The sequence below is a fragment of the Phaethon aethereus genome, assembly GCF_964289735.1.
Source record: "Phaethon aethereus genome assembly, chromosome: 2".
NCBI classification, from domain to species: domain Eukaryota; kingdom Metazoa; phylum Chordata; class Aves; order Phaethontiformes; family Phaethontidae; genus Phaethon; species Phaethon aethereus.
In genome coordinates this window covers 128346132-128370176 of record NC_138582.1, presented here as the reverse complement: position 1 = coordinate 128370176, position 24045 = coordinate 128346132, and the positions used below count along the sequence as shown (strand labels likewise).

The 24045-nt window shown below is 40.3% G+C and overlaps 1 protein-coding gene across 1 annotated transcript; it reads left to right on the top strand.

Moving 5' to 3' along the window:
- Window positions 1-1264: 1264 nt before the first annotated feature.
- On the top strand, window positions 1265-4881 carry OXSM (3-oxoacyl-ACP synthase, mitochondrial; the record flags this gene model as incomplete). Its single annotated transcript, XM_082015025.1, has 2 exons — window positions 1265-2247; window positions 4418-4881. The coding sequence occupies 2 exons, from the start codon at window positions 1265-1267 to the stop codon at window positions 4818-4820; spliced, it is 1386 nt and encodes a 461-aa protein (XP_081871151.1). The 3' UTR covers window positions 4821-4881.
- Window positions 4882-24045: the final 19164 nt, after the last annotated feature.

Here is a 24045-nt window from a genome sequence, read left to right as displayed (position 1 = left end):
GCCTCCTAATTATTTTACACTGGTTAACGGCGTGTTATTAAAAGCTGTATGCAGCATTAGGCACGCATGGCTTTAAAGACCTCCGCAATTAACTCTCCACTTTTTTTATAAAATGCAAGCTAACTGGCTCAGAACAATTAAAATGACAAGTTTGGGTCAGGATTTAAAGCAGGCTCCTTTAAAAAACCCATCTACATTAGTAAGCACTATTTTTAGCTTTTTTAATAACGCTGCTGTGTACTTGTGCTGCCCCAGGAAAGAGCAGGCCTATGTATTTTGGTGGGAGCACATTAGCCAGGCGGCCATGCATCGTCCCGGTGCCGCTCTGTGTTACCAAAGACCTGGCGATGGCATGTTTCCCTTTTTGTGAAGCGAAAAGCAGGGCACCTGCTGAAGCCTGTGCCATAGGCGTCGACAGAAGCCATGCTGCAGCCTCCGCCCCACTCTGGCGTGCCGGGTGCATGCGATCAGACCAGCTCCCGACTTGGCGGTGGCCGAGGCAAGGCGAGAGACGCGGGCTGCAGTGCAGTCCTGCAGCATTATCACTTGGCATGGTCCCCTCGCCTCGCCTGAAGTGCTCAGCAGTGGCCTTTTGCTGTCACTTGACACCCCTGGTCTGACATTGTTACCTCCAAGGGAGGTTGTGTTGTGCTACATCTTGCTGAAATGCGCTTGAGGTACTGTCCCCTCAAGGCTGATAAAGGGTAGGTGGAGGTAGAAAGATGCGGAGTCTTCTCCAAGATACGTAATTGCCTTGGTGGCAAGAGTTTCTTGACTCCTGCTGTTATGGAGTTTTCTAGACCATTCTGCCTGACATAAAGGTTGAGATGACGACATCATTAACATGATAATGGTAGGTCATAACACTTTCAGGTCTCCCTCAGAAGAATGAAACTGTTAACACTTATTGTTGATACCTCCAGTTAAAGCCCCAGGGGGAGTTTTGCAGCAAAACCAGAGAGTGCCTCGCAGTCCACAATGATGCAAAGCCATATTCATTAGCAGCTTAAGCTGGAGGACCCCACTGGAGGCATTCACAAAGGGAGTGTGTTTCTATGCCCTGTCTGCTATAACACATGCTATTCCTGATTACAGACATGGAAACTACATCCCTTTCTGCAGGATTGAAAATAGGCTTTCATGTAAAAAGCAGGTTATTAATTTAGCATACTTGGAATCTTTTTCACATTGGCTGTTTTATTGTTGGTTTTGTGTCTTTTTTTCCCCAGCTACAGGAATGTGCTTGAAGTGATCAATTTCCACCATGTTCTCACAGTGCTCGTGGGGTCTGTTAAAGATTGCAAATCTTCATCTCCGGAGTTTGAATTTAAATGTACGTTTACGAAACCACAGAAGAGCTTTCAGCAAGTCACTGCCTGCATGTCGAAGGAAAGTAGTTGTTACAGGTATTGGCTTAGTGTCCCCTCTTGGTGTGGGGACCCAGTTTGTGTGGAAGCGCCTTCTCCAAGGAGACAGTGGGATTGCATCGCTAGACGGGGAAGAATACGCAGGTGTCCCATGTAAAGTGGCTGCTTGTGTGCCAAGGGGAAATGAGGAGGGTCAGTTCAGTGAAGAAAGCTTTGTGTCTAAGTCAGAGATCAAATCCATGAGTTCTGCCACTGTGATGGCCATCGGTGCAGCAGAACTAGCAATGAAGGACTCCGGCTGGTCTCCCCAATCTGAACAGGACCACTTAAGTGCTGGTGTGGCAGTTGGTATGGGAATGGTTCCACTGGAAGAGATTTCTGATACAGCCACTTTATTTAAAACAAAGGGCTATAACAAGGTCAACCCGTTCTTTGTCCCAAAGATTTTAGTTAATATGGCAGCAGGCCAGATCAGCATTAAGTACCAACTGAAAGGGCCAAATCATGCTGTATCAACTGCTTGTACCACAGGCGCACATGCTGTTGGAGACTCCTTTAGATTTATTGCCTCCGGTGATGCTGATGTCATGTTGGCTGGAGGGACTGAGGCTTGCATTAGTCCTTTGTCCTTGGCTGGATTTGCAAGAGCTCGGGCCCTCAGTACAAGTTTTAACTCAAGCCCTAAAATGGCGTGTCGACCATTTGATTCACAGAGAGAAGGGTTTGTAATGGGAGAGGGTGCTGCTGTGCTGGTCTTGGAAGAGTATGAACACGCTGTACAAAGAGGTGCTAGGATTTATGCAGAAGTTTTAGGTTATGGACTGTCTGGTGATGCATGCCACATAACAGCACCTAATCCGGAGGGAGATGGTGCATTCAGGTAAGAACTATATGTTGATTATGATGACTACTTCATATGTTAATTATAGTGGGTACATTTGTTTCTGTTATTGTATGCTTTTCCTAGAGGAATGCTGTTCAATCTTGAATTAATACTCCAAAAGCCTAAAAACTTAATTTGAAAAGTGAAAGAGCTTCTGGTAAGAGTTTGCCCCAATTTTCTTTTTTTAGTAACAAGGTGAAGGCCAGTTCTTGCTCCAATTATCCTTTTTTGCGTAGACTTAGGAAGACTTTCTGTTTGTGAAAATATTTTGTGTTTGGTGCCCACAGCTTTTCACACAAATAAGTCTCAATGGAAACCTCTTTTTTAAGATCTTTGTGGTATGCTAGAACCTTTTCAGGTTCTTTCAACCTTTTTCCCTAGGGAAAAGAGATCCCACTGCAAAAGCAGGTCATGTCATTTGTTGTCGTCTGAAAGGGGAATAGTGTTACTAAAGAGATCACAAGTGGTGAAAGCTGTAGAGCACTTGGAGTATCCAGTTTGTTAGATTAATTACCGTACATGTAATTAGCATTAATTGTGGCTATTCTTATTTAGAAAAGACTTTGGCTCTTCACAGGGCAAGTATTTAGATCATATGCTGGTACTACAGTCATGTTTAAATGCTTCATTCTGATGCAGCTAAGAGTGTTGGTGGAGGGCTACAGCAGAAATACACTTTAGTACTGTTTAGTGAGATGGTAAAGCTTCATCATTGTTAATCTCATCAAAAACAGTTCACAAGTAGATGATATTAATCTAATCTTTACGATTGACCTAATTAAATTTTCAGTTAAATTACATGTGTAAGTATATGTACTGTTTGTGAGCTTTGTATAGGCTGAATCCTACTGCTGACACTGGAATCCTTAGTAATTTAGTTTGCATTATTCTGAATGTATGTGAATATTTAATAACAAAATTCAATATATCACTGCACAAATAGATCAAACTTCTGCACCGTATTGTAAAGCTGTGTTTGCATCTTTATTGGGTTAACAGATTTTTCAAGAAGTGTAATATACCAGGTTTCCCTCTATGCTATTTGATACATATTTAATTGTTCTGCAGACTTAGGTGTGAGTTGAGTAGTCAGGAGTGTCTTATCTCAGATTTTCAGACTTCTTTACCCTTGAGATGATATGGCAATATATTGTAACAGAATTTTTGTATATTTTATGATTGCAATAGCATATAATTAAATTCACAGTGGGAAGTAGTTGAAAGTTAATCTTGCTATCTCCAAAATGTTGAGCCTTTCCACCCTTGAGGTGAGATAAAACATTTTAATATCGTCTTCAAACCAATATTTTGTTACTACAGTGGAATATGGATTAAATCTGAAATGTATATGCTTCCCTTACTTTTCTGTAGGAATTTTATTTGCCATGTCAAAAAATTTCAGGGGAATATATTTTTTGTCATCTTCTAATAACTACTTCAGTTGGATACTAATACATATTTTGGAATAAGCCTGCAGGAAAGGAGAGGCAAAGCCAGACTCAGAAGTGTGGATATAAAGTATGTTCTACACAATTAATCCGTTATCTCCTTATGTTCCTTGCAGCTGACATATTTAACTAAATTAGTGTATCTGTTTCCCTCATGGTTGATCAGTAACCTTTTTTGCCTGAATGTGGCATCAGTGGCCTCCAACCTAAACTAAGCTGGATGCTTCTGAGGGTAGAAGGTTGTACTGGAGGCATTTCAGTTTGTCCAGCAGCCTGTGCTATCTTTTTCCTGAGCTTCCTTTTATTTACTTATTTTCCATAAATTTCAAAAGAGTCAGTGGTCCTTTGCTCAGAGATACTTTGTTAAGATGTGTGAAAATCACACTATGGAGCTGTGTCAATCCTTCTGTGTTTTTCATAAAAAAAGCATGTTTTATAGAGGCAGTCACAGTCCACAGGTCATCAGAAGTCAGAATGGAACATACCATGTCGAGATAGAAGAGTGTGACTTTCTAGTGTGGTGAAAGGTAGATGCTAGGGTGTTTAGTTAGATGAATCCATCTCCTGTCATTTACATCTCTGGTGAAGTATGCCATGCAGATTTTCACATTTGATAAACATTTTAAAACACCCTGTACAGTTGCTTTTGATTTGTACATGTGTGTCAGTGACAAAAATATAGTGGGAAAATCAGCATTCTGTCTTCTTTTTTTCCTTAGGTGTATGTCTGCAGCAATAAAAGATTCAGGGATCAAACCTGAAGATGTAACATATGTCAATGCACATGCAACTTCTACACCTCTAGGAGATGCTGCTGAGAATCAGGCAATCAAGAGACTTTTTAAAGATCACTCACGTAATATTGCAGTTTCCTCAACAAAAGGAGCAACGGGACATCTCTTGGGGGCTGCAGGAGCTATTGAAGCAGCATTTACTGCACTGTCCTGTTACCATGGAATTTTGCCACCTACTCTAAACTTACAGAAAACAGAGGCAGAGTTTGATCTCAATTATGTTCCATTAACAGCTCAGGAGTGGAAAACTGAAAAACGACGTGTAGCACTCACAAATTCATTTGGCTTTGGTGGTACTAATGCAACTTTGTGCTTTGCAAGTGTTTAACTTGTGTGGTGCATGTTGTGAAAAGTGGCACTGCCAATGATTTTCTGTACCGCTACCCTTGCTGTGTACTGTGATCTTTTCTCAGCTTTGAGAATTGCTCGTGGTACGTAAGAACTTTATTCACCCTAACGTTTACATCAATAATTCTTTTAGAAAGAGGGAACTTCTTTACTGATGTTAATAAAAATAAATAAAAGACCTATTCTCTGTGTGGTAAAGAAGTTTTTGTTCTTGACTAGAAGAAGAGTCATTGATAATTTTATGTTTTTACTTCATTAGAATAGATTTTTCATATGCATGTTGCACAGAAATTGCTCAGAAACATTTATGCAAAAGGGAGGCTGGCTAACAAGTTAGGACTCCACAGTCATGACTTGATGACTTACTGTGTGATGATACAACGTTTATGACTGAGCTCCCCTTTATTACCCGTTCCATTTATAATTCTGCCTTTTTCCTCATTGTGAGTTGTTTTGAATATCATAGACTTACGCACATTGTTCCACACAGGTGACATTCAGGAGGCAATAATACAGGAGTTCATAAGATTTCTGACAGTGGTTCATTTTCTTTTCTTTGTTCATTTCCATATATTGTGTTACCTCATTAGCCATGGTGTGGAGCAGTAACAGTGAAGGATGCATACAGCATGGCCTGTACATCTTCTATGTGGCACAGGGATGGAATTAGTAGGTGATCAACTGTTTTATTCTGAAATCTTGGACAAGAATAGCAAGGTAGATATTCAAATAGGGTACTCAGCATTTTAAAAAATAATTACACGGAAAGAAAAAAGACTCTTTAAACACTTGGTTGTTCTGCTAAAATGGAAGAATAGAACTAGCCCAACTTGAAAAAACAAGAAACCTTTTAGCAAAAAGAAAAAAAGCATATGCAAGAAATAAATCTGGGTCTTGTGTTGAGGATGAGAAAGGGGAAGGAGAACAGGAAAATGAAATTATGCCTAAATCTGACAGGCTGATGGTGGTTTAGGTTGTCTCTTGCAAAGAACAAGTAAATGACTTTGGCTGTTCCTTCTGGCACCAGTCAGCTTCTTGGCCAAGTAGTGCCTCGATCAGTAGTGCAGATGTGAGTGAAGTCAGACATCCCTGTTGGTGGGTTAGTTTATTAAAAGACTTTTCATCAGTTTTCTTTTTGAAAATGTCAGTCTTAGCCTTTGACCTGTGTAAGTGGAGGCAAAGTAGCTCACTGGATTTAAAATAAAGTAGCTATACTATAAGTAAATTTAATTCTGGAAAGAGCTTACTAATGGGCTATCACAAGGCTTAACAGTACCCTAAAACCTCATTATTTATACAAATGGTCTGAATGCTGATATGGAACAGCATAATTTTTGCATTTGCTGTCTTTACTGAATAGAAAATTAAAGAAAATGATGAGAAAAATGCAGTTGGAGAATGACTAAGACTCTTTCAGTAGCTGAGGTCATACAGAACAATGCAGTCCAAAAGAGATTAATGAATAATAATCCTGAAAGTAAAATAATATATTACCAAAGGGAAAATGTAAAAGCATACAAAGTTGAGAGAGTATGGGGATTTGCTGTCGGCGAAAATACCTGCAAACCTCTGAGCTTGTGATAATTAATAGTAGCAGTACAGTGAATGAGGGTCTGAATCGCATGCAATATAAAAGGCAGAATGTAAAATTCAATATTACTCTTTGCAAATTATATGCAAAAAGGAATTGATTTAAAGAATTCAGCCTCCAGTAGAGAGCTAGCAGCAGGGTTGTGAATTTGGAGGAAATAATCCAGCAAGTCTCTTCTGCAGATAATATTTTTTCAGGTAGTTGTAATCCAGGGTGGAATATGGGACGACTAGATAGTGCTGCATTATTGTGGACCTGAAGTACAGTCTACCTAAACTCACTCAGTCTTGTTACATAGCTGCAGACCTGTAATTAATAGTGTGACAGAGAAATATGCTTCCCTTTCCTTCTGATAGCAGGGATCGTGGCCTTGGGAGTGTTGGATGCAGACTCTTGTGTACCAACCATGAAAAGACAGATTATACTGTCACACAGAAAAATAAAATAGAAACTGAAATGATTAAAAGATCTTTCTTTTCACTTCAGCTCATTGCAATTTAATCATCTGCTGCAGGTAACCTTTAAACCATGAAACCTTTGCAACAATAGTTATTTTAGGTGTTTTGATTATGGATAATTTTAACAGGCCTAGATGCAGTAATAAATAGTGTGGCCTGTAGGGAAATAAGATTTTTAAAAACAATGAGTAGAGCCAAAGTTTAACCCCTGTCTATTTGAATTTTGTTTGTATAGGTTTCATTTTTATGTACTTGTTTGGAATCATCTCTTTTTATCACATACCCCACTGAGCTGATCAGGGACTACCTACTGCTAATTATTGCTTTATTATGGTAGCTGCAAACATAAAAGGAAAATAGATCTGTCTCTGTTGCTGAACTATTAAGTGGGCAAATTGACCAACAGAATGCTTTCCCTTAAAATGCTCCCTTCATCTTAATGATTGAGAGATGTAATTGTCTAGAGTTTGGATTTAAAAAAGCTTAATATTCAGACTCATACACTTGGAGTTACTTACAGTCTGATAAGCAAAGCCTGCAAGTGCTAGTAGAGTGTTTGTTTTGAAGCCTAATTCTGAAGTAGTGCAACACACCTGTGAGAGCCAAATGCTCCAGGCAGGATCACAGCGTCATCAAGGCTGGAAGGCACTTCTGGAGATCGCCTGGTCCAGCCCCGCCTTGCTCAAAGCAGGGCCAGCTATAGCAGGTTGCTCAGGGTCATGTCCAGATGGGTTTTGAGTGTCTCCATGGATGGAGGCACCACAACCTCTCTGGTCAACCTGTGCCAGTGCATGGTCACCATCGCAGCAAGAAGTTTCTTATATTTAAATGGAATTTTCCGTATTTAAATTTATGCCTCTCATCTTTTCACTGGTTGCTACTGAGAAGAGTCTAGCTCCCGCTTCTTCTTTCCCCCCATCATGTATTTATACACATTGATAAGACCCCCTGGAGCCTTCTCTTCTCCAGGCTGAACAGTCCTAGCTCTCTCATCCTCTCCTCATATGTCAGATGCTCCAGTTCATCATCTTTGTGGCCCTTCACTGGACTTGCTCCAGTATGTCCATGTTGCTCGTGTACTAGGGAGCCAAGGACTGAACCCAGCACTGCAGATGTGTGCTGAGTAGAGGGGAAGGATCATCTCCCACAACTTGCTACTGATGCTCTTCTTAATGCATCCCATGATGCTTTTGGCCTTCTTTGCTGCAAGGGCAGCCGGTCCATCAGGACCACCAGGTCTTTTTCTGCCGAACTGCTTTCCAGCAGATTAACCTGAGGGGGAATGGTGCATAGGGTTATCCCTCCCCAGGTGCAGGACTTGGCATTTCCCTTTGTTGAACTCCATGAGATACCCATCAGCCCATTTCTCCAGCCTGACCGGGTCCCTCTGGATGGCAGCACACCCACCTGGTGTATCAACTGCTCCTCCCAGTTTTGTATCATCAGCCAACTTGCTCAGGACTTTATCCCATCATTTAGGTCATTAATGAAGATGTTAATGAAGATGAAGATGGTCCCAGAATAGGTCTCTCGGGTACTCCACTAGTGTCTGGTCTCCAGCCTTCATGCCTCTGATCACAATCCTTTAAGTCCGGCAGTTCAGCCGGTTTTCAGTCCACTTCACTGCCTGCTGACCTAGTCCGTATTTCATCAGTTTGTCAATAAGGATGTTATGGGAAACTGCATCAAAAGTATTGAAACCGTGGGGCTTTAAAATGATGTTAAAAGAAACACCTGTCTGAATATACATTTCCCCTCAACAAATGTGATTCCTGGCTGCTATGATCATCGTGTCAGGTTTCCTTCTTGAAATGTGCATTGAGACTGAGAGCATGAATGTCATTTGAGACATCTCTCAGTCACAGTTATTTACTCATTGGTGAGGTGGAAGCCGGGTAAAAATAGATTATTTTAAATACTGTTTTGAGTTGAATCAAAGATTTTTACTTAAACTAATATATTTAGAAATAAATGTATTTGAAACAAAGATTGGAATTATGACAACTTACATGAACTCATTTATTCAAAGAAACCTAATAAAAAGTTGTGTTACAAAAAAATGCAAGCAGCATATGTTTGCTGAAATCTTCCAAAAGTCAAGCCACTGCTCAGGGTTAGTTACTGGCTGTCTCTAGAAACAGCGTGTTAAAATGATAAACCTTGTTTCATTTTGGACTTCTACAGCTTGTTCTGCAAGTGTAGAGAGAAAGTACTCCTCATTTCAGTTTACTCAGTTTAGTATAGTTCAGTATGCATTATTGTGGACCTGAAGTACAGTCTAACTAAACTCACTCAGTTTTTTTCTTAGGCGTACAGCACAATTTTTACTAATGAAAGAATTTAAAAATAATGTCTTGCCAGTTCCTAAATGATTTCAAATCAACATCCAGTTAAAGCTTGAAAGAAGTCCCGAGCAAAAGGTTTTCTTTTCAGTAAAAACATGATTCATAGTTCTCTAACATGATAATAAAAATTAAGAATAAGTCTATACTGAACTGTAATTATTTCAAGGCATATATAGCATCCTTTTGAACAAAAAGCTAACTAATGCAAAGACCCTCTTTAGTTGCAAGTCAACATGTTTTCCTGCTTATCAGCTGATGATAGTTTGCCTTCCTCCAGCATGGGAGCTCTAAGTGTACTTTGGATTGTGTTTCAATGAAGAGAAGTGTGTATTACAAAACCAGGGCTGGCTGGTGATCAGCCTTGTCCCATCACCCTTCCCACCGTGCCTGACAGCTGGGGCTGTGGATGGGACAGCCGTGCTGGGGGCCTGTGCCAAGTCCTTTGTCTCTCTAAGTTTTTGGGATGGCTTCTTTGTGGCACCAGCCTTTTGAGTTTTGGGACCAGATGTGGCATGGGAAAACAGTTGGTACAAAAGGGTCCAGCAGGTTCGCTCCTAATTCTTTGTGATCTAATTCTTTCCTTTTGCATCTTCAAATTTTTTTCCTTTTTAATGAAGTCAAAAGCAGAAGGACAGTTGGATGGTGGAATATGTTTGGTGAAATAAAGAGAAAATACTTTGTGACAAGAGATGTAAGAAGCTCTACTGATTTTAAAGCATGGCTGTAAGTGTTCTAGAAATGGATTTTTGGAAAGCAAAACGGCAGTATTTCAGAGGTGAACAACTTTTCAGGTAGTGTGAAAAAAAACTGGTATAAGTTTGCAAAAAGGTTAATTTTGCTATTTATTGTTTAACGCAGACTTTTTTACATAATAAAGCTTTATATTGATTGTTGACATCAGAAAAAAAAAGAAATATATTTATATCTGAAGCTATGTATTGATCTTCTATTAGAAACAAGCCAGGGCCAAATCTGAATATAATTGGCAGAGGAGGCATTTTACTAGTTTTTGAGCACTATATGGAATATTTCTACCTTGGACAATTTCTGAGGAAAGATTTCCAACGACCTTGTTCTTTCACACTGTAGGATTTGGTCCTTCAGCAGTATATGCTTGTCTTATTCTGAAGTGAAAAATAGATGTTGCTGTATCAGAGAATTAAATGTATGTATACTGAATTGCTAAGTTTTTCTTCCCCCCGCCTTTTTTTTTCCAACTTCACTCTCTTATCTCTTTTCCTAATTTGTGTAAATAATACATTACCACTAGATTCTACTCTCTGAAAAAGGAAAAAACCCCTTTGGCTGTACTTTCTCAGTTTGAATCATGAAGGTGTGCATAATTTTAAAGCAATAAACACACCACTTTGGAATGTGTATAACCTTGCTTTATAAAAGTGCAGATTTCAAAGAGAAGCCAAACACCACGTGTTTCAAATGCAGCTGGAATAGTGGCGTATACTGCAGAATGGAAATAATTAGTGCTTTTAAGGGCATGTAAAAGTCCTAATCACACTGACTCTCCTGGAGTGTCTTTGTTCAATGGCTTGTGAAAATATACCTCTTCAACTTCTTCAGTAGCGCTAAAAATGGACTAACTTGCTTGCATGGTACTTGAAAGACCTAGAACACATCCTTTTCTGTCCGAGGCGTTCTGTGTGACTTCAATCAAGTTACCGAGGTTCAGGCTCAAGTTCTTAAATATGCGCTTATAAATGTTCTTATCGTCCTTTGTTTTCTTTATATAAATCACATTTTGCCTGAAACAAAAAGGCATTTGATCCTTAAGTGCCCTTGTGAGTTTGGGCAAGTCTTCTAGGGCTTTTGCTCATCTTCTGGACACAATCAAATCTCTCTACCTCTTACGAAGTGGGGAGAGTAACTACACTGAAGAATTAGATTCTGTTGTAATGTTGGCCCAAACTCACTAGATAGCTTTTGCAAAATAGGAAATTGAAGCTGGAATTAGCATTTTCCAAAGCTAAGACCACAGTGAAAATAAATATTCTTTCCTTCTGGATATTTCTATCAACATCATATAGGCTCTTCAATTTAATCAGCATAGATTGGCTTATCTGAGATTAGAAATAATTCTGTATATATCACATTTTAGGAATATACCTTTAATTCTCTTTTTTTTTTTTTTGAGAAGAAGACAGGCTCCATTTGATTTCTAAAGCTACCATCAGTGACAGAAAAAAACTAGGATGAAGGCAGTTTTATAAGCTAAGCAAAACTGTGTAATAGTTTCTGCTTGGGCAGACGACTCCACTCCAACTTTTGTAACAGTGATGATTAATTTTAACTTGGTAGAAAACCAATTTTCTACCCTGACTTACTGAACTGTAAAGAAATATGCCAGTATCAATTGCTTATAGTCAGTACCTCTGTGTAGGAGGCACAATCATTTTAGTATGACAGCTAATATACAGGAATACCAAACTGGTAGTATATATAAGGCTGTTGCAGCCCAAAGTCTCTGGCAAAATATGTTAATAGGAGTGAGGTGAAATAAAATGGTAATAAGAATGAGTGAAAAAAGACCTATGTTCGTAAAGAGCACAAGAAATGCAAAATAGGAACTATAATTGAAAAAGAGAAGAATATTTTTTAATGTGGGTCTTGTAGTTCTCCTAGAGTGCAATAAAGCAGATCAGATGTTAAATAGCTGGACATCCATATTTTGGTTAATATCGGTTTGTAGTTTCCCTTTTTTATCATAGTCATGATTTTGGTGTTACGTGTTATTGCTATAAGCAGTGATCAGTTGTTGTTTCATGCCTAATAGACTGTTTCCTGGAGTTCAGAATGCCACCGAGCGTGCTCTGGGCTGAAACAAGACATAAAAGTTATCCTAGGAGTTAACTTAGGAGTTAATTCTCATAATGTTTTGAGTTAGCTGGAAGAAAGAAAGAAAGCAAGCAAGCAGATGGGTTGCTGGCATTGGGCTTGATATGGAATATTTGTAGACAGTAAGTTCTGAAAGAGTTTCAGAAAATAATTATTTATCTGCTATTTACAATTTTTTAAAAGGACTGTTACAATTTCTGTTTTTCCTGAGGACTTTTTTCCAGGAATGGTGTCTATGACCTAGGGAGGCTTACATGCAACTTGGTATCATCTGTCTATTTAATGTGAAATTTTTTGAATGCTGTCTTGTGTTGCCTAGGAATGGTCAGAGAATTTCTTAAAACAATGGTCGGAATTCTCTCAGCTCTTTGAAAAATTGGATGTCACTTGGGTAGCAGAACCAGCAGGTTAAACCACCTCCATAGTTGTTTCTGTCAGGGGCCAGCCAACTTCTCCAAGTGTGGTGACCACCCTAAGGCCCTTGCATGTGTGCAGGAGGCCAGGCCAGTACAGCTGAGCTTGCACTTTGCTGGTCCTGATATAATAAACCTTGATCTGCACCCAGCCCAGAGTGTATAAAGAGAAATACCGCGGGCAGCACTACACCGAAACAGCCTCTGGAGCCAGGCGTGTCCCAGCGCTGCCCTTTAGCCATCCCTTGCTTACAACATTAAAAAATACCTAGGCACGTGGATTAACTCATCCCAATGATAGGTCTTGTCTCAGCTGTGTCTGTTGAAACGTCAACAGACAGAATGACTCCTGTCTTGGATGGAAGGAAAAAGCCATAGCTATGCTAGGACTGGGAAGTGGGGAGGACACTGGGTAACCATCATGTCCCTGCTCATTCGCTCAGCTGAGTGCATGACAGTCGCAGGCACAAGCTTGTGTTGGGGTGTGGGAGAAGGAACCAAAAGAAATGGGTCCCACAAATCATCTGGCATGGAAGAGAAAGTGAGAGCGAGTTTGGGCAGATGGGAGCATTGCCTCATGTGAGAGGGAAGAGGAACAAAGGGACACAGTAAAGCCTGTCACAGACAGAAAGGTGGGGAGAAGGCTAGGAAGAGACACACAGATCAGGTATAGGGATAGATGACGGAGCCCAGAAGACCTGTAGTAAGGAAGGACCTCCAGAAACAAGATGAACAAATGTAATCAGAAAATTTGTTCTGGGGTTATTACCTAAATACGAAGTAGATTGAAAGATTATGAAGCACATCTTTATCTGAACAAGGTGATGTGTGGGAGCAGCAAGTTTGCCAGCTATAGGAGCATTTCCATGCTTTTTTAGTGTATTCTAGTACATAATGGAGAATTAAAATGATATTGCTTTCTTCTCACAATCCTAGCTTAACATTATTCCTCCATTGTGTACAGATTAGGTTTGGGAATCAGTAAGAGATCAAGAGATCTTTCAGAGCTGGAAATATAATTCTGGAAGTACTGACTTCTAACTCATGTGCAGTCCATTAGATCTCACTGTCTGCCCATTGGTTTTTCTGAACATTTCATTATGTGTAAATTGAAACTGGTTTATAAGGATATGCAGTAAGTTTCTCAATTTGGATAAAACTGAGTCTGATCTACAAACCAGTCAACTGTTTTGTTTTAAGCATAACTTTAATTTAACTGCTAGGTGGCAGATGCTACCGATTGTCACTCTTTGTATCAGAACATGAGGGAATCACCTCTGTCCCCCTGTTTGGAAAAGAAGGTGAATGAGAACCTTTGCCATGGTTGCAGGTCAGTTTTTGTCAGTGCTTTTTCCATATTAGTGTAGGCAAAATACTCATAACACATGACCTTCTTATTAGAGTACGTGGGGGTGGAAATTTATATATATATATAAAAAAATATATTTTATATATATAAAATATATATATAAATTGTATTTACAGAAATAGCTCTCATTGAATTTCTTTCAATAACAGAGAGGAAATGACCTTTACTTGAAGGACTCAGATAAATTTAGAAGAAGTTAAAGAGATTTAAAAGCCAGAAGCAACAAAAGAAGCAGATTCCTGAGACTGTTAGCAAATTGTACTGGGAGTCTACCACTGCAATGGAGTCAAGGAGCGATAGTTTTTCTATTCACATCTGCTTTACAGACATTCTCTTTGTCATTCAGCAATATAAGGCGGAATGAGAGTAGAGGACATCTTTGTTCTGTGTTAGGCAGCTCGAATGTGTGTGAAAGAGAGTGTTCAGCATGACAATTGCTGAAGCCCTTGAAACTAAACAGAACATGCTCCCCCAGAGCCAACCGTAATACCGAACAAACGAGGTGAAGTTACCGCTGGATGCATTTGGGATTCTCTCCAATGTCATGCTTATAACAGGAGCGAATAATTTGGCCTTTATTCAATCAATTAGTCTGTTCCTCCTCTGACTGGCAATGAGGGTGCTGGTTGCGGTGGTTGTGTTTTCAATGTGAGTGTCTGTCTGTTGGGAAATGGACTGACAAAAAAGATCTCACTCCCATGGGTCACCTTGCCTGAAATAATCGTGCATATTGAAGAACCTAGCTCTATGTACTGTTTGGATCCACAGATTTTACAGGACCCCCAGGAAGAACTCATACCTGGTCACCATATCACTGGGACATTCTCATTTCTGTACTGAATGATTTGTTCCTGGTCTGCTGGCGCTGTGGAATAGCACCGTCCGCTTCTGAAAGAGCTAAAAAGAAAGCATTGTGGCTCACGTTGTATTTATGAGCCCGGGGTTTTCTGGTTGACAGCCAGGTTCATTTGCCAGCACACTAATCTGTACTGGAATGTTACTGGATTTCAGTCCTGCACTGGGCCAAATCAGCCTGCACCTCATGGGAGATGCTATAGGATAGCTTTAGGAAGAGGTATGCTTTAGGACTTCTGGAAAGAAGTTTAATATCTCTCCCACTTAACGCCAGTAGGTCTCTAGAGGAAACCTTAAAAATCCCCGACTTAAGAAGTGTGTGCTTGGTTTTCTGGCCACGCTCAGTATAACAAACTCCAGAGGCATTTCCACCACTAGTATATGCTCTTGAAGAGCTGGGTTTACCAGGGTGTTTGTGTCTATGACGCCTAGTGACTGAAGGGCCGTGTCAGAAGAGTTTCAGACCACCTAAAGCCTGTTCCCTGTGCCGTGTGCTGCCTGGAGAAATGCTCCTACTGACTCTGTTTTAAAACATTTCCAGTGATTTCAGTTATGAATGGTTTTAAACATTTAACACCATCATGAACTGTCAGTCCTAAGGGAGGAAATTGAAGAGACCTGCTCGAAGCTGCTTCTTTGTGAAGCAGCTGTTTCTCCCTGAGCGCTACTGCTTGTCCATCTGTAATGGGTGACACTGGAGGACCAGCGCAGAGCCATCAGAAACCACAGAAGAGCATCTTTGGAAACTGGGCAAAACTGGTGATCCTCTACCTACTGAGAGCAGCCACTCCTGCTCTCCAAATGTGCATCAAACTCAGTTGGGCTCGACCAGTTAGCCTTAGGTTTAAGATTAGGGTTTGGCCGGCGGCACGTCCCTGTGAGTGGCTTTGCGTGAAGACTTCTCCCCCTCGCTCAGAAGAGGGACCCTTTTCCCCCCGAGCAGAGAAACTCGTGGCGAACTCGGGGTGAACACACGGTGGCAGCAAATTCTCAGTTATCGGAGGAGCTCGGGCTCCCACCGGCAGCTCAAGGGTCACCCTTGGTCATCGCTTTCCAAGCCACCACCCAGCCAGTGCTTACAGAGGAATAGAGCAGGGAAAGGAAGAAAGACTTTAAACACACTTCATCCAGCCTTTGTTTTTTTCCTTCATAAAGCTCATCTGAGTTCCTCTGTGTGAATAAAAATCAAGTTTGGACTGACTTGCAGAAGTGCAGACTTTGGAGGGGCCAGCAGCTCTGTGAAGCTATGGTGTTACAGCATCAGGCAGGGGAAGCACGGGCAGAGCAGTGAAGAGGCGAAATTATTCTATGTTTCCTAAGCAGCATAGCCATACACAATTGCTGAAAGAAAGGAACCACGAGATTAAAGAAAAAGAAATTGTTTTAAGATGCTTTAGTGCCTGGATGTCTTTGCTGAGACAGAGAGGGCAGGAGAGCTCTGTGTTGGCTCTAGCCCTGAAGAGACCATAAAGTTTGAAAATAGAAATATGTTGGGGATAGCTCAATATTTGTTGTGACTCAGCTTTCTTGTTTTGGACCTTCTTCATAAGGGGACTTATTTCCTACAGTAAATCGCAAATGAATCGAGGCAGCTTAAGAATCCCTCCCCCTTAACCAGATACCGAACGTGACTCAGCTGTCGTTTCTGCTCTTGTTCCTTTCTTCCTCTGGCTCCATCTCCTTGCACCTCAGTTCTGCATGGAGTGGCCTAAAAGGCTGAAAGAAAGGAAGAACCTCCTGGGAACTGTTTCAAAAGAAATTCCTAAATTGAATTCATAGGCAAATGATAACATTTACTGCATAATATTTGTTTAGAGGAAATAGGAAAGAGAAGGAAAGATTTAAAAAAAAAGAAAAAGCACTCATTGCTCCTGCTTCATGCTTGTTTTTAATGGACCAGGAAAATATACCTCAAAAAATTCAGGAGTTTGATCCTAAAGATATTTTTGGCATTTGAAACTGAATCCCAGAACTGCTCTGACAGCAGAGGGAGATGCTTTATTTCATGGTTTCTTTAATGCAAGTGCCAGGCCCCGAGAGCAGCCCCCTCCTGGCTGTGGGGCTCAGGGCTGGCTCAGAGCTGGTGTAGTGGGGGTTGCCCCGTCCTGGTGAGGGGAGAGGCTCCAGGACTGACCCCTGCTCGTAGGAGCTGCTTTTGGCTGAGACTCACAGTACTTGGCTCCACCACATTGCAGCCAGGCTTGGGCCCTGCCATGGCCGCCTTGGTCTTGACCCAGGTCTCGAACCAGCCCCTCTCAAAGCAGAGCCTGGATTGCCTGACCCAGAGACACCACCTCCAGAAGTGCTGCAGCACCTCGAGGGAGGTCCTTCTCCCAGAGAGGCCACAGACGATGGCAGTCCCCATTCACAAAGCGTGCGTCACATAGGAGCAAACTCAAAGTGAGTGAATATCCCCAGGTTGACCCACAGTTGTCTAAGACGGTGCTGTCTGAACAGCCAGTGCTGCTGAACACCTCCATGCTGGGAGCACTGGGGAGATCAGCCTGGGAAAGCTTTCAGGTCCTTTCCTGACTTCCTTGGTCAAGCTCTGCCTTTGCGAAATTGCAAAACTACCATTGTCTTCAGTGGGGATAAGGCCGTCAGTCTGCTCGAGAGCTCCAGTGCTCTCAGAAACCTGCCTGTTGCTGCAGGTGTAAGTGTTTCTACAGTGACTTGCATCTCTCAGAGAAAAAAAAAATCAGTCAGCTGAGGGAGCAAAGCAGTTTTTTTTCTCCCAGATTTCTGGAGTACATAACCCAAACCACTCCCTTCTATGCTAATACAAGAAGAAATACATCCAGGACACAAGGATGGCTTTTTATTGACTTTGAGCTCTAACCAACCCTTTGAACATGTATGCATATGTTTATGTATGTCTCAGGGCGCTGTGAGCACCTGTAGGCTGTGATTGCCCTGAGTATCCCCAGCTGGGACCCCCACCCATATACCCTCTGTCCAGAAGCCCATTTAAGCTCAGACCCAGAGTCTGGACTTGGCTTGAGCTATGTGATGTGTGTGTCTCTAGTCCAGTTCTCAGCTGTCCCTGAGATGATGTCTGTATATCCTGCATCGGTGGTAGACCCTAGCTTGTTTCCTGGCCTTTAGCTGATGATCACCAACCAGATGGCTGATGGGTCCTGTTGCTGGGCGGGGGGAAAGGCAGCTGTAATCAGAGAGACAAGCAAATTCTTGCCAGGAAGAGGCTGGCTTCACTGTACAGGTAGATAATGTCGATTACAGTAATGCAATAGTTTCATGTTGTTTTCAACTTTAAAAAATCCTGGTTAATATGGGAAGCACTGGTCTTAACTCTTACTTGTATTCAGTTATTCTCTACAGGTCTTTGATGGGTAGACCATGTCTAAGGAAAAGGGTTAGCAGTTGTATCACTTTCTGCATTTCATTAAGAGTGTTATCTGTTTTGGGGTAGTGCCAAAGGACCCAGAATGAGGTCAGAACTGTTGTGCTGAGTGCTGAACACGTATTGCTTTTTCCAAGATCTAAGCAACTGATACTGATCAAGGAGCTAGTCAGAAGATGAGATAGCAATGACCCTAACTGTGCTATTGACTCTTTTCAAAGTAATTAACTCTCCAAGTCTAGGAAGAAAATGTCAACAGGACCTTCAAATTTTCTGTATTCTACTCTGAAGGGTTAGAATGAAATTTAAAATACTGGATGCTCCTCACCAAGACCACTTTAGGATATTTGATCCTTTGGTTTTTGCTGGTGCATAGTCTCTAAACTATAGGCAATTTGGAAATATATGTTGTACTGAGTCTCTGGGATTACAGTTACTCATCTGTAGGTTTTTCCATCATTATGAAATGCACAGAGTTTGTGTTAGCAAGTAGACAGAAAAATGAATTGTTCATTCTCAGTATTAGTTTAAACAGAAACTCACTATGTATAACAGATAGAGGGTTCCAAGATTATTTTAGTGATAGATTCTCTTCTCTTTTCTTATTAGTAACCAGATAAATAAATGGTTTGCCAGATACACAAGTCAGAAATACTTGCTGAAGGAAACCGCATTAACTTGTCTGCTCTGATTCAAGAGGCCAGGCAAATAAAGAAAGTTTAGGAGGGTGAGATACATAGACCAGAACAAAGTACTGATTAAATGGGGATCCTAATAGTATTATCTGAAAACATTTTAATTCCTTTAAACAGCTTTTTGTTTATGATGGATTTTTGCCTTCAATACATTTTCTTAAAATAAAATAATTTTGTGCTTTGTGATAGCCAGTCTGTAACTGAGAGAAAACACAACAGTGGGTACTGAACAAAGTTTGAAAGCTCCATGGACAATCACAGAAGGATGCAAATAGAATAAACATTTAAAAGCTGGTCTTGAAGGAATTCTACCAGTCTATACCATTCAGCTCTCCAAGTAATATAGAAGACTACTGCAAATTGACACTAATTCTCTCCTCTTTCAGAGGAGTGGGGTTTTTTTAACGCTTAAAATTAATCTCTTCGCTTAATACTCCTAGTTAGAACAAACATGGGATCAGCTAAACAATGAGACAGCCAGAGAGGTCTACCCTGTTTAGAAATATATTTGTCCAAATTTATCTGTGACTTTAAAACTGCTCTACCAAGCCCAAGTAAAAAAATAATTCTACTAAATTCAACAGTTAATATAAACCTGTACTGCTATTTTTCTGTATTTATCATTCCTCTCGGATCAACCACATTCCTTTAGAATACCAACACTTAGAAAAAAAATAATGCCTTGATGGATCCATCTCTAAATAATTAATACAAAGTTGAGGCATATATTGGTCAAGAGTGCGACCCTTTGCGTCTACTCCCAAAATGTTTTCTTTCTGATATTACATATTGAATGGTTAAAGAATTTGAAATGGAATCTCTGACTCTCTTGCTCCACTCAATTTTTCTGAATTTGGTACCAATAAATTGATTTCCATGTAGCATGTTCTCCTAGGGTAGAACTTTGGATGTGTTTGGTTGAGCACTTCCAAGACCTCTAACGGGATGTGTTACAGAGGGAAAGAACAACAGCAGTTGCAATGGGGCAATAATTCTATTTGTCATCTTGTGCATTGGAACTTATAATTTTAAGTGGAGCATATACAAAATAGTTGTTAATGCCCAGCAATATCCCTGCCCTGATCTGTTTACAGCCTGAAATCACTGTTTCAGAGCATGGTATGTTGTCATGAAGGCAGTGCACCCTCTTTGGTGCAACAACTCTTACTCTGTAGCACTAATGCTTTCTGCTCTGCTCTTATCTGAGCATTTTTCCTTATTTCCCTGAGCATTTCTTCCTACAGCAATTATAGTCACAAATATTTCATATGGAAGAGATCCTAAACTATTAGAACTATCTAACGATAGTGCTAATAAAAAGCATTCAGTGAATTAGGGGCATATAAAATATCTACCAGATACTAGCAAACTGTAGTTACTTAGAATAGTCCAACCTCAATGCCTGTGATTACTGCATTACATCAGCAGTGTTTACTATCCTGGTCTCTGGTCATAACCCTTGTACTTTATCATTGTTGTTACCTTATTGCCATCTAATATTATTATAGCTCAACAGTAGGCATGAGGTACTAGTTATTTCATTCTACAGGCAGCACATTGTAGATAGGAGTCAGGGGCAGGAACAGCAGATGACAAAATAAAAATTCCTTGTCTCATGTTTGTCACCTTTCCACTGTTTTGCTGTGTGTTTGGTTTTATAAGCACTTGTTGCATGAGATTCAGAGAGTTCTCACTGTCTTCTGGAAGATGTGTTTTAACAAGGGACTTGTTGAAAGAGAATTTTTCTTGACTGACCCATTTAAAAGGTGAGTCAGACAGAGGGAAGAACAGCAAAAGGCAAATCAAGTATCTTGGGCAAAGCAAAGGGAGTTAGTGAAGAACAATATTAGCAGAGAGTAACTTGAATGCTGAATTGTGCCAGGCCTTGAGAACAAGAACTGAAATACATTGCAAAAGGCAAAGAGCGGGTTTTGCTTCTGTCCAGGAAGTTTATGGAATCCTTCCTCTTATGAAAAATGTAGGCACTATATAAATCACCTCTGCAGCCTCTCTGGAGGTGTCATGTTAGACTTAAGCCACCTCAGTGTGTGCCTTAGTAGATTTTTTTTACACCTGAACTTCAGCTGTGTGGTCCTTTTCAGGTCTTACCTACATGAGACAATGGCACCATTTCACCAGGTTTCCTAGCGTAACTGTTTCTGATGTTGGCCAAAGCTGCATTTGGCACCTGATTAGTTAAGCAAGCGGCTGGTACACCTTGGTTTGCCTGCTTCCCCTGCAAAGCTGTGTCCCAAACAGCCAGCAGATGTTGATTCCTTGGGTCCTGACTCAGCCCATGGCTAGACCGTATGCTGTATGCTTGCAGAAATTGCTGTCGGTCAGAGCGTCTTGTTCAGTAGTATGGGTACAGTAGTCATGGCAAGGGTATAATGGTATGCAAGACAAAGCCTAGACACATTTATAAAATGCTGAACAAATGCCATCATTTCAGGTGAATCCCCCCCAGTGCTTAGTTCTTGCTTGGAACTATTCATAATATTTCAAATTGTCTCTTATTCTTCCTCCTCTCTGGCTATTTTTATCTTGATCCAATCACCACCTATGTTACCATGGACTTAATTCTTCGAGGTTTTCCTGTCAACCTTATCTCTTGTTTGAAGTAATTAACAATAACAACAACAAAGAACAACCACTAGAATTTTCCAAGTGCTTTTTCATGCTTTTCAAAATCCTTGTATTTAGTCTCTTTTTCTGCTGTTGAAATACTGAACTTATTTTGATCTATTTTGTTTGAGAGTTTTCAAGTTCTGTTTTTCCTTAAAAAAATTAAACTTGAGCATTTTACTTGGTGATTCTGTGTTATGTTTAATCCAGGCAGACTCAGGTAGTACCAAAAAGCCAAGTAATAGGCCACTAATCCCAAACTGATATGATCTAAAGTTCAGAGGGCTTAATAGCATTGCATCAGCATCACATTTCACTGAAAAATGGTGAATGGTTCAGACCATGGGAAGAATTTTCTCATATCTCCTATCTTCTTAGACTATGTCACACTGGTGATACTAATAAATGCTTTGATGTAGTCAAAGTGTAGTCACTGGGGGCTCTTGCATTAGCACAGACTAGGGATGCTTTCCAGTAAGTTGCTTCCATAGGGCTGGGATACCTGATAGAAAGTGACAATAAATATCCTGTGCAGAGGACTTGAGGATATGCTCCTTGACAGAGCAAAAGGAAATATGTGTTTGTCTGAAAATCGGGGGTCTAAATTTTAAAGTATGCATTCTATGGAAAATGGTTTGTGTGAAGCATAATATCTGGATGTGGGGCCTGGAATATTTTTGTGTGCATTAGAAGGATGTCTTGGATGCAAACATTAAATGCATTTTGATGACTCAAGTTCAAGGTGGAAAAAGAACATGAACAATGACCTGAGAATCAGGCTATAGGCTAGGAACTATCTCATCCCCAGGAATTACTCCAGAAAGGTTTGTTGATAGTGGTTAGATGGCAAAAAAAACCCCCTCAAACTGACAAAAAACACTTCAAACCAACAGAAACCCCAAGCACTGGCAATGGTTCTTTGGCCATTCTTCTTTCTTATTTATCAAGGTTTCCAGAAGTTTTCACTTTAGAATATGCACTAGAAATGAAGACCAAAGAGATGGAACTTCGCCAAACCTTCTTATTTTATTTGTGTTCTTCATAATGATTGGTAATAAAAATTGACTAGAACATTCATTTAGGATTAAGCTCATGTTTTAAGTTTCTGAAAAGATGTAGGTAATATACACAGTGTCTACCTGTGCTTTTCTTGCATTCAGGTTAAGACCAGAAGTAAAAATGCTGAATTAGAAGAACGGTTTTTCACAGGCTTCAAGATCAAGCAGGAGAAGAGATCTTTCTGAAAAAAAAGATGGAATATGGAAGGTCAATGTGGAGACAGGTTTTCAATTTTTTAGTTTTGGAGGAAGAAGCAGGCCTCAGAGTTCCTCAGAACCACTTTAGAACAGTGTTCCCCCAGAACGAGGACTGAAATGATGGCTTAGTAGAATCAAAAAGCAAGTCTTTCTTTTCCTGTTTTCCTATTTTTAATGTCAGTGGTGCTTTGTACCGCTGTGGTATGTGAGTGAAATGTATGTTCACTGAAGTGATTGCAAGAACAGATAGTTTTACTAAAGGGAGTCCTCAATGCTTTATATTCCATGTGGTAAAGCCCAAAATGCGTTTAAACCCTCCGTTTTAGACTTCCCTTGAACTTTAGATATTCTTAGCCTCATTACATGCATGACAATGAATCTGCATATTATGCAACAGGTTTAAATTTAGCGTGGCATGTTGGGAGGCATAAATTTCCCACAGACCCATGCAGCTTTGTATCTGCCAAACTGACACTAATAGCTGCCAATTATTGCACAAAGAGATATTGCTTGTTCAAAGAGAAAAAAAAAAAATTGTAAAAATTTTGAGTGAGATCCTAGACCCACTGATATCAGTGGGAGTTTTGCTGCTGAGATTTTCAAAAGCTGATGCTACCCTTCTATCAATTTTGAACAGATAATTAAATAGAGACGATATTTATCTACTAAGATTTAATGTCAAATGCTTAATGTTATGCTTTTTCTGTGTGCAGTAGATGAAGTATTTTCTACTTTTAACAGGCTTACCTGAAAAAATAAAGCAAAATCTGTTTTATATTAAATGTGTTCACTTTCCATAACTGAAAAAGAAAAAGGAGAGAAAGAACAGAGAAAATCAATATAAGGCCACAGAAGCTCAAAAGCTAGGATTATAAAAATGACACAGAATCAGATGAGTTGTTACCCCTCTCTCCAATAGTCCCTTTTCCCTTCTTAGTTTTTTAATGGGTTTTATTTGACTTTTTAAACAGTGGATACGATCCTGGTAAAATCCTCACTGCATTCAAATGCACCAGCATTACCATACTGTTATTTGTAATATTGCACTTGCTGTATTATGCACTAACTGGAATGATTGGGTTAATTAAAACCAGTAAGTATATACTAATATTGGTGAAAGACTGTAAATTTGAGTGCCTGGCATTTGGTTTCTACAAAACTAAAATATTCAATAGGAAAACGTTGGTAGGCTGACACATCGATTTTTCACTGGGGAAATTCTTTGAATCCATTTGTCCATCTGCCTGCCCGAAGTGCTGTAGTACACTATGTAAAGGCATGACCCTCCTCTTCGCCGTAGTCTGGCCCCTCTGCACAAAACAAGGCAGCGCTTTGTCCTGCGTTCAGGTGCTACACGCATGAAGGGAGTGTGGTGAGGGCAGCAGTC